Below are 10527 nucleotides of genomic sequence, written 5' to 3'. Positions count from 1 at the left end.
TTTTTTTTTTTTTTTTTTTTTTTTTTTTTTTTTTAATGTTTTCTTTAATCATATTTATTAGTTCTTAACACGCAGTGGTTGGGCCGGCCCAAATATGCGGAGGCCCATTACAGTGATGTCTCATTTGGGCCGACCCAAACATGCGGAGGCCCATTACAGTGATAGCTCAATTTTTTGTCCAAAAGCATATAATATAAAACTTTAATCACTAGAATTGATTATAATTCAACCGTGATTAAATGAAAGTCCAAAACTATAGTATAAAATTTAAAATAATCTCAAAATTGTCACAGTATTTTTTTCTTTTTTTTTTTTGGGAAATATAAAATTAAAATAAAACAGACAATTGGTTGTTGTTTGGGCAAAAGGGTATTGTTTTTGGGGATGGGGAAAGGGAAATGCTTAGATAATTAAGGAAATGGGCGTTGTTATTTGTTAGGGGCAGGGGCAGGGGCAGGGGCAGGGGCAGGGTCAGGGTCAGGGCAATTATATATCGCTACTGCCCTACAGCGAACAGTGACAGGTGGGCAATTGGAGAGCCCAGCCAATCATTTTATTTCTCTCTCTAACTTTATTTATTTTTATTTTTCTTTAAAATTATATAATTTAAATTTATAGGGTCAATTTTGTCTCGTGAAGTGTGTGTGACCGTTGGGGCTGGGTCCACTTACAGCTCCTTCTTCACAAATTATTTATTTATTTTCTATTGTCAAATTAGTTTACATCCCTATTAAACTTATTAAATAATATTTATTAAAATTTAAAATTTGATCAATTATGTTATATAATTCATTAAAATCATACAATAATGTTCGTTGATCTTGTTATCTAAAATTAAAATTTAAATTGAAGTTTTAGATGAAAAAAAAAGAAAAGAAAAATAATAATAAAAATAAAAACTTTTTCTTTCTCTTTTTATGCCCACCTCGAAATCGGATTGTACCCTAGAATCCCACAAGAATAAGGCTAAATTACAAAAATAGTTGCGCTGTCAATCTCTCCCTTTCTAGGTAAGTAATTATTTTGGTCTCAATCCATTAAAGATGGAGAAAGCCACTTTAAATGTATATTAACACATTGACGTTCATATTTATTGAAGTACCTACCTACAAATTATTTATTAAAAAAATTAAAAAATTATGTAAGTGAGAATAAAACATTATAAAATAATTACGGAGATAACCTAAGAGTATTTAGAGTTGAATCAAAATTTTAAAATGAGACAAAATAAATAAATAAATATTTTTGTATTATTTTGGGTTCACATGAGAGGCGTGGAAACTTCGATGTACGGATAAAGGGGATATAAATATTGAATGAATTAAGAAAAGAATTAATATTTATTATTTATTTAGTATTTTATATTTTGGAGTGAGAGTAAGTAACGTTACTTTCCTTTAGGTCGCTGTTACGACGACGTTTTTGAAAACCTTATTCCCTTCTTTTACACTTTATCATCATTACACATGCTTTGTGAGACATGCTTGCCTTTATCCGCCTCTCACTGTTGGATCTTTTGCGCGGGAGAATTCCATCCTACGCCTCACCTTCCTCCGTAATGGCGGGAATTATATATATATATATATATATATATATATATATATATATAGATATACACATATATATATACACATATATTTGTATGTTTTAAACAAATTAAGATCAATTAATCGTTTTCACGTTTAAAAGATCTCCCTCTTGTATTTATTAGTTAATCTATTTGATTTTTTTTTTTAAGTTTACATAAATTAAAATTTTCAGTTTTACATTTTAAGTTGTCAAAGCTATTTACACACATAATTAAAAAAAAACCAAATTAATAAAAATTCCTTTTAATTTTATGATTTATTTATAAATAAATAAATCCTAAATTTTTACAACTTCAATAATATCTTTTAACTTTTTAAAAAATCAAAATTATGTTTTTATTTTTTACTTTTTAAAAGATTTCAAAAATAGGTCTTTAACTTAAAAAAAAAAATTCTAGAAATATCCTTAAATTTTTTTAAGTTTACCTTTAACCTTTATTTTTAAAACTTCAAAAATACCTATTTAAAATATATATATATATATATATATATATATATATATATATATATATAATTTTCATTCATATATAAAGAGTATTAACATTATGGATATTTTTTAAACCCATTATTAGTAATAAAAATCAATAATAAAAGACATTTTAAAATTTTTAAAAAATGTTTAAAAAAATTATTGAAATTTTAGAAATATTTTTATTAATTTATCCTTAAAAGAAAAAAGATGAATGATTTTCGGGTATGGCGGAGATAGACGTGTGAGTGGGACGGAGATATACGACAAACCGACGGCAGGTAGAGATGTGGGGCCCGCGTTTGAATTAAAAAAAAAAAAAAAAAAANAAAAAAAAAAAAAAAAAAAAAAAAAAAAAAAAAAAAAAAAAAAAAAAAATCGGATTTTGCCGTTACGTTTCAGTCTACGTTGCCAGTGTTTTCTCTTTTCCCTCCTTTTTCTTCTTCTTAGTTTTTTAAAAAATAATTAATTTTCTTTCGCTGGATTTTTATTTCCATATTTATTTACATTGAAATTACAAAACACCCCATTTTTCAACGATCCACGCTTTACCCTTTATTATTCCTTTTAAAAACATGTTATTTAAAAAAATTAAAAAAAATAGCTAACCCCATATTATTTAGAATTTTATATTAGCTATCTTTTCGATTTAAACTATGTTATTGTCTGTTCAGTATCGTTGTTAGCCTCACAATTTTAAATTCAAATTAAATGACTTTTTTTTTTTTTTTGTTGTTGAATATTGAACAACAATGATGTGAATAACTGTTCCATATACACACAATAATTCAAACTCACACCCAATTCAACCAAATTCGAAAGAAAACTGTCCTTTCGAGTAATTCTTTTTTTTTTTAAAAAATAATAATAAAATAAATAGGGGGAGTAGGGGTAGTTTGGTAATTTGGGAATTGAGGAGAATGTAGTGGGTTACAGCGAAGGTCAACAAGTCAACTCCGGAAAAGGAAGGCGTTGTTCCGGAAGTAGAAACTGAAACCACCAGTGGTATTGGGAGCATCATGCCGCAAACCCGCTCCCCCACCAAGTGGCAAATGCGTGATTATGGAAACTTCATTCTCTCTCTTACGTGTCAATTTATCATTTGTCGTTGACGGGTCGTCGGGATTCATAGCAACACCACCACCCACTCAAATAATAATATCCCTCCTTTTCCTCTTCCTCTCTTCCTTCTCTCCTTGCTTTCTCTGTGTTTTTTTTTTCTTCTTCTTCTTCCTTCAAACTTCCCACACCATTGCATGGCCTTTCCTCTTCGTTTCATTTGACACACTCCGAAATGATTGACGCTGTGGAGAGTTCTATCAATGGCGGCGGTTTCTCGCACTTGCAGAGCTGCGGGGATAGTAGCGAGGAGGAGCTCTCTGTCCTTCCTCGCCATACCAAAGTCGTCGTTACTGGAAATAATCGAACCAAATCCGTCCTCGTTGGACTGCAAGGCGTTGTCAAGAAAGCCGTGGGCCTTGGCGGCTGGCATTGGCTGGTATTTAACTCTTTTTCACTCCATTTCGCTTCTTTTACAAATCGGGTTTTGTAGACACTTTCAATTCCTTTGGATTCTTATTCTTGGTGATAATGTGAGGATTAATTTCATGTTTTCTGATCAATGTCCGGCCAATTTCCCCATTTTTTTCACTTCAATTTTTTGTATAACACTCTTCATTTGTTAATTTTTTTTTGTTTTTAGATCGTGTCTTGTTAAATTCTGAATTCGATTATTTTGCTTTCCTCGTTGTTATTAACTGAGAATTCTGGGGTTTCTTCATTTCTATCCTTGCCCTCTTTTATTGCATGTTCATTTATTCAGTGGATTTCATAATTTATTAGTTTTTTTTTCATAATCTAAAATGAATTTGGTATCCATTTTTTAATACTTCGGTCGTTTTCTGGCTAGGATTGCTTTATTTATTCACTTTTTCTTGTCCTGATTTCAATATGTAGGATTAAATTATGATGGGTTTTTATCATTTGAAGTGGATATTTCCCTTTTGGTTGATTAACTGTAAAATAATCTTTGCTTTGCTTCAATTTTCTTGGAATGGGGAAAACGTGCAGGTTCTAACGAATGGCATAGAGGTGAAACTACAGCGGAATGCGCTTAGTGTGATCGAGGCTCCTACCAGTAACGAGGAAGATGACGATCTCGAATTTGAGAATTTGCAATGGAATGGAATTGATATGGGTGAGTTTTGCAGCTGGCGATTCAATGTCTCTGTTCAATCATTCTTCTTTTTCTATTTTTATTACCTGTCTTAGAATAGAATTGAGTTCATCTCATAATTGTTCGCTGTCTGTGCCTCTGTTTTTGGATTGATGTCCCTGTCTGTTATTGATTTGATCATTTGAAGTGATGATCACTTTTCACCCCCACCCACCCAATATCCTTTGCCTCTATGTTGAAATCACAGCCAAATCAAAAGGCAAAGATTTATGCGTCTTTGAACCATATTTTAGTCTCGAGTCTACAGTGATTTCAAGTGCTCTAGAACTATTAACCTTTACTAGCATCTTCGCTGTACTTCTAGAAACAACGAGCAGTGGTGGTGGGAAGAGGAGGATGGTGTGGTGTAGCAGCAGCGGTAGGGGCAACTTGATGCTCTTGACCGACTGTTTGTTGGTTCTAGATAGGGTTGATGGCAGCATAGGATCCTTTGTGAACTCACTTTTGTTGGTTTTCTTTATTCTTTTTCTGGCCTTTGTCACTCATTCATGATAATGCTTTCGATTATTCTTGATTCCCAGCATCCGATGACGCCCAAAAACCCCACAAATCAAGGCATAGATTACACAAATCATCTGGGTCATCATCTCACAAGACTATGAGCAGATCCCTTTCCTGTGACTCACAGTCCAAGAGTTCTGTTTCTGCACCTCAAGGATCCACGGTATGCTCTTTTTTAATGTTCTGTATTGCAAAATGAGTTCAGCCTTGCCAATTTGAACTAATTTCCTGTTGCATTGCCGCCTCCTATGTAGAAGGTTGACCTTAGTAAGTTGGAGATGGCTGCACTGTGGAGATACTGGCAACACTTCAATCTGGTAAGTTTCTCACGATTGGAGAGGGGAGCGAGTGTCAGTGAGGATGCTAATCTCAAAGGGGGTGGACTGTGAGATCCCACATCGGCTGGGGAGGAGAACAAAGCATTCTTTATAAGGGTGTGGAAATCTCTCCCTAGCAGACGCGTTTTAAAAACCTTGAGGGGAAGCCTGAAATGGAAAGCTCAAAAAGGACAATATCTGCTAGCGGTAGACTTGGAGAAGGTTGACCTTAGTAAGTTTCTTACGTAGAGATCGATGGATTTGTGCAGGTTGATGCTATTCCGAACCCGTCGAAAGAGCAACTGATAGACCTTGTTCAGAGGCATTTCATGTCACAGGTACTTAACTCACAACCATACCTTGCTCCCTTCGGTTTATATTGTATGACAAAACCTTACGTGAGTTATGTCGTTCCTTTGTCGAAGCAACTGGATGAGTTGCAGGTGATAAGGGGTTTTGTGAAGGCTGCAAAGAGGCTGAAGACAGTGCAAATAAGAGGAGGAGAGAAGCTGGGGAATCCATTGAGTTGATCGTCATGTCATGCTAACAGATAATTCAGCTGACTCGCAAGCGTTTCGATTGTCTCTGTAACATTGTATGTATCGATCGGGTGCTAATGGTTTTTGTGTTACGGGTCCGGGTTAGTACGATTCTGTGGTAGTAGTTAATAGAGTAATATCCTGTTTTAGTGAGGATGTTACTTGTAATGTAATGTAATGTATATATGTGTAAAGTGCAAATATTAGAGACCTTATGACAAAAATGCCCCATAAGACTTACTTTCTAAGCTTTTGTTTAATATAATATGCTGGCTGGTTTCGGGGTTTCCATATCTTATTTCTAAGTTTCTGAAATTATTTTAAAATTAATTCATCAAGTTTATATTAATCAAATAATAAAGTTATTATTATTATTATTATTTAAAATACCATACTTATTTTAAATTAATTTTTAAACAAAATATTAACCATTTAATTATAAGAATATTTTTTTAAAATTTAAAGATATTTTTAGCTCTATTAAAAATTTAATTATAATATTTAAATTTTAGAGTATTTTTATTAATTTAACCGTTTTTATAATTCAAAATTTGCCAACTTAATTTTTATTACTCAAATAACAATATTTTATAAATTTTGGTAAGAATATATTTCATAAATTTTGGAAAGAACATAAAAGCAGTTATCCTAATATATAAATTTCTTTGTTTTTTTTTACTATATTTTAAAAGACAAATTTAGTATTTACTATTTCAAAACGTGTATTATTCCTATAAATTTTTTTAATTTAGTCTGGATCTTCACACCATCTTCCTAATCTTCAACGTTGGAAAGAAAGAACAAAAAAAAAAATGAATGTTTTAGGGTTCTTTCTGCTATTCATTTTCCCACTTTTCTCTCATCCATTTCTTGTCATTGCTGATTCATCCCCAGACCTCAAGTATTCCCCTAGATCTCTATTTGCCTTCCTCTTCACTTCTCCACCGCCTCCAGCGGCGTTCCTCTTCACCTCTCCGCCACCTCCTCCACGAAGCTTCTTTAAATCTCCTCCGCCGGCGGCGTTTCTCTTTCCCTCTCCGCCACCTCCTGCGCGAAGCTTCTTAAAATCTCCACCTCCAGCGGCATTTCTCTTCCCCTCTCCGCCACCGCCAACAACGTTTCTCTTCCCCTCTCCGCCACCTCCACCGCAGCAAACGGCGTGATATGAAGACTGTACGGAAGATGAACCACGCCAAAGAAGATAAAGCTAATTGGCGAGAGAGATGTTCTCAATAAGAGATAACTTTTTCAATTCAAGCCCTTTAATAATGTAACACATAATCAACTTTTTTTAATTCAATCCCTTTAATAATGTAACACAGAAATCTTATGATCACTATTTTTTTTTTTAAATCTGTATGTCACGTTTAAAAAAATATTCATAAATTTCAAAAATAGTATTAATATTTATAATTTATTAAGAAAAAATAATATTAATATTTATAATTTATTAGAACTTCCATAATAATATTGGGATGAAAAAAATATTAGAGCGTTAAAATTACCACAATTTTAAAGTTTTTTTTGGGTACAATCTCGATCAAATTACGACAAGACGAGTTTAGGTTCAAAATTGACTTTTATTTTATTTTATTATTTTATTATATTTGTTGTTAGTACTATTCCTAACAAATTAGGGTGTGGACGCATTGAGAAGCTCCTCGAGTCATTGACAAGAAGGCCCGGCCCAAAATACAAGTGGAACTTTACTGTGGGCTGGGCCTTCAATGGCCTAGACGTTTGGGCTCATTAGGCCCACGTTCTTGAAGATTCATTGGGCTGCTATAGGGCCCATTTGATAAATATCAATAATAATAAAATTATTATTATTATTATTATTATTATTTGTTAAAAGAATATTGTCCCTATGGGTGCTTCAAATGGTGCAAATTGTAGAATGGTCCCATTTAGACTGAATAAATGGATAAAAATATGGTTTATTTAGAAAATGAATTGAATAAAAAAAATATAAATATTAAAAAATACATAAATTTACACGTGGAATGGAAAATATATCACCAAAAATGGTAATTGTAAAGAGAAATATTCCAAAGGGGAAGGGGTATAAATAAAGGCATTTTAGATGGACATCCACTTTATATTTATTACAAATGTGTATTTTTTTAATAAAAAAAATATTATTTTGAATAAAATGCATTAATTGCAAATGGATAAGCCTAGTCATGTGCTTGTTTCAAAAGGAATATTTTTAGATTGCAATATATTATTTTATTATATACATGAAAATAAATAAATAAATAAATAAAAGGTATTTCCAGCTTGACCTTAGCCATGTCATTCCAAATGAATTCAGATAAAAGAAATCATTATGGCTTAGGACCCCACTTTCCACCAACTTCTTTTCTTTTATTATTATTTTTGTAACCCACAAAACTTGGGATTTTATATTTTGGAACCTTTCCTTTTAAAACTTTTTTAATTAACTCCCTTTTTTCAGCCTTCAATATAAATAAATAAATAAATATATATACATATGTTTGAATATTTTGTAGCCTTCAATCCAGGACCATGTTCTTATTATTCACTTGTAATTAATTATTAACAAAGTTTGAATTAAATTAATTTTTTTTAGTGCATGATCTTCCCTGGTTGGGGAAGAACGATTAACATAATATAAATTAGTTTTTTTTTTCTAGATCATTATTTATAATCATTAATTAATCTGACTGTTTTCCCACCAATTTTGTTGTCCTTATTCCAATTTTTATTTTTTAAGATTTGGTCTTATCCAGACCCGTTTTTTTTTTTTTTTTTTTTCTTTTCAAAATTAGAGATATGATGTACACAAAGTTAGTAATCATGGTATCTTCAATTATTTGAGCCAAAAAAAATTAAAAAAATTAAAAAAAATAAAAAGTTTTTTTTAATGAAAATAAATTTGGGGTAAAATAAAAATAGGTCTCGGTTGCCCTAAATGCACTCCAAATGAATATAAATATAAATCATAGAAAATAAATTTATTGCAATCAATCACATCATTCTGGTAATATATGTCTTCTTCGATTTCGTAAAGTCAACATCTTTTTATTATTATTTATTTATTTTTCCTTTATTTTTAAAATATCATAAAAATTTCCATTAAAAGTGTGGAAAGTCTCAAAAGTATAATTTAAATACTATCCAGAATTTAGTGGTTGGATATATATGGGAATATACAAAAAAAAAAAAAAAAAATCATAATCTAAAAGTTACATAGGTAGATCCATAAGGAGATGGAAAACTAAAGAAACAAATAAAATAAAAATAAATGAATTTTAGTATGGGATTTGAATTTTGTTTTATGTTTGTATATTTATTAAATTAAATGAATTCAAGAATTAACATGAAAGGGGCTTAGATTATATTAATCTAATTTGGATAATTGGGTGACCAACTCATTCACATTACATTACATTATATAGTATAATAATAAAAAAGGACAAATATTTGAAAGTCATAGCTACAAAATCAATAAATAATAAGTTTATAAATTTGTGTATATAGTATGGTTGGCTATTAGGTATGGAAGACAATAATAATAATAATAATAATAAAATTGAGAAATTGGGATGGGCCATTGGGGGGTTGAAGGGTCATGTCGTGAGAGAGCGTAATTGGGCCCAATGGGTGAGGCCCACTATGTTCTCTTTTGTCAATGGAGGAAGAAATTGAAAGCAACCGAGGAGAATTCTATGCCACCATACCCCCAACACACCATTATTATTTTTGCTTCACTCTTATTCTAATAATAATTCATCGAGTTTTTTTTTTTTTTTCTTTAATATATATAAAAAATAAAAATATACTTTATAAAAGTATATATATTAACTAATAACAAACCCATAATCTAAACAACAATAATCATGCTCTATAATTTACTTATAGTTTATTAAAAGGTGAGATAATTGAGATTTTTTTTAATCCTATTTAAAAATCTTAGCCTACCCCCAATAATTATACTCTATAATTTATTTATATTACAATACTTTTATTAAATAAAAACAACAATTATGTCATGTAATAAAACCAAACCATGAGAAGAAAAAAAAAAAAGAACAAACCCTACTTATGGGAAGAATCTGGTCTTATTAAAGTAAAGGAAAAAGAAAAAGAAAAAGAAAAAAGAAAGATGTGATGATTCTGTATATCCAAATATCAATGTTTTGGTTGAAGCTGAAAAGGAACTGTAATAAACAAAGGAGGCAACCTAATGGGGGCTAGCTAAAGCTAATGGCTCGTTTGGTAGAATGATGTCACGTAGCATCGACTTGTAAAGACCCAAATCCATCCCTATTAGATATTGTCATTTTTAGACATTATTTTTTAGAATTTTCCTCAAAGTTTTATTTTTAGATTTCTGTGTCATTTTTAGACATTATTTTTTAGAATTTTACTCAAGGTTTTATTTTTAGATTTCTGCACCCTTGTAAAGAATGTTTTGTTCTCTACCCAATGTGAGATCTCACGATCCACCTCTTTGAAAGCTAGAGGGCTAGTATCCTCGCTCGCACATTACCCGATGTCTGACTTTGATATCATTTTCAACAGCTCAAACCTATATTGTCATTTGTAGTCTTTCTTACTGGTTACACAACTAGTCTCACCAAATTTAGCTGGGCAAACTGAATGAAAGCATTATTGTTTAGACCATTGGGAAAGTAGATTAGTTAGAAGTTGTTTGGTCTGCTCCAATGGTGAATGATTCTGATTCTGATCTCTTTGCTTTTCCCACATCAAACCAGATTTCACACCCACCAATTGTTACATTCAAAAACTTTATCATCACTCCGACCTAACTTTTCTTGGCCATTTCACTTTCGCAGGAAAAAAAAATGGTGGGGAAGTGGGAGCTGGAAAGCATATAGAACGTGAGAGT

At 31.3% G+C, this 10527-nt stretch overlaps 2 protein-coding genes across 3 annotated transcripts; one reads left to right on the top strand and one right to left on the bottom strand.

Moving 5' to 3' along the window:
• Positions 1-3216: 3216 nt before the first annotated feature.
• On the top strand, positions 3217-5942 carry LOC111463011. 2 transcript variants are annotated; one of them, XM_023106848.1, is made up of 6 exons: positions 3217-3556; positions 4129-4255; positions 4816-4958; positions 5053-5112; positions 5382-5450; positions 5538-5942. In XM_023106848.1, exons 1-6 carry the CDS (start codon positions 3353-3355, stop codon positions 5640-5642), a joined length of 708 nt encoding a protein of 235 aa, XP_022962616.1. In that variant the 5' UTR covers positions 3217-3352; the 3' UTR covers positions 5643-5942. The 2 variants fall into 2 exon arrangements, with proteins under 2 accessions (XP_022962616.1, XP_022962615.1); XM_023106847.1 differs by having other exon boundaries at positions 3218-3556; positions 5050-5112.
• Positions 5943-6510: 568 nt separating this feature from the next.
• LOC111462957 (circumsporozoite protein-like) lies at positions 6511-7945 on the bottom strand. Its single transcript, XM_023106791.1, has 2 exons — positions 7937-7945; positions 6511-6822 (listed from the first exon to the last, which is right to left on the bottom strand). The coding sequence occupies exons 1-2, from the start codon at positions 7943-7945 to the stop codon at positions 6511-6513; spliced, it is 321 nt and encodes a 106-aa protein (XP_022962559.1).
• Between the last annotated feature and the right edge of the window lie 2582 nt (positions 7946-10527).

This window comes from Cucurbita moschata, unplaced genomic scaffold, assembly GCF_002738365.1.
Source record: "Cucurbita moschata cultivar Rifu unplaced genomic scaffold, Cmos_1.0 Cmo_Scf00027, whole genome shotgun sequence".
Classification (NCBI taxonomy): Eukaryota; Viridiplantae; Streptophyta; class Magnoliopsida; order Cucurbitales; family Cucurbitaceae; genus Cucurbita; species Cucurbita moschata.
This window is presented reverse-complemented; position numbering and strand designations above follow the sequence as displayed.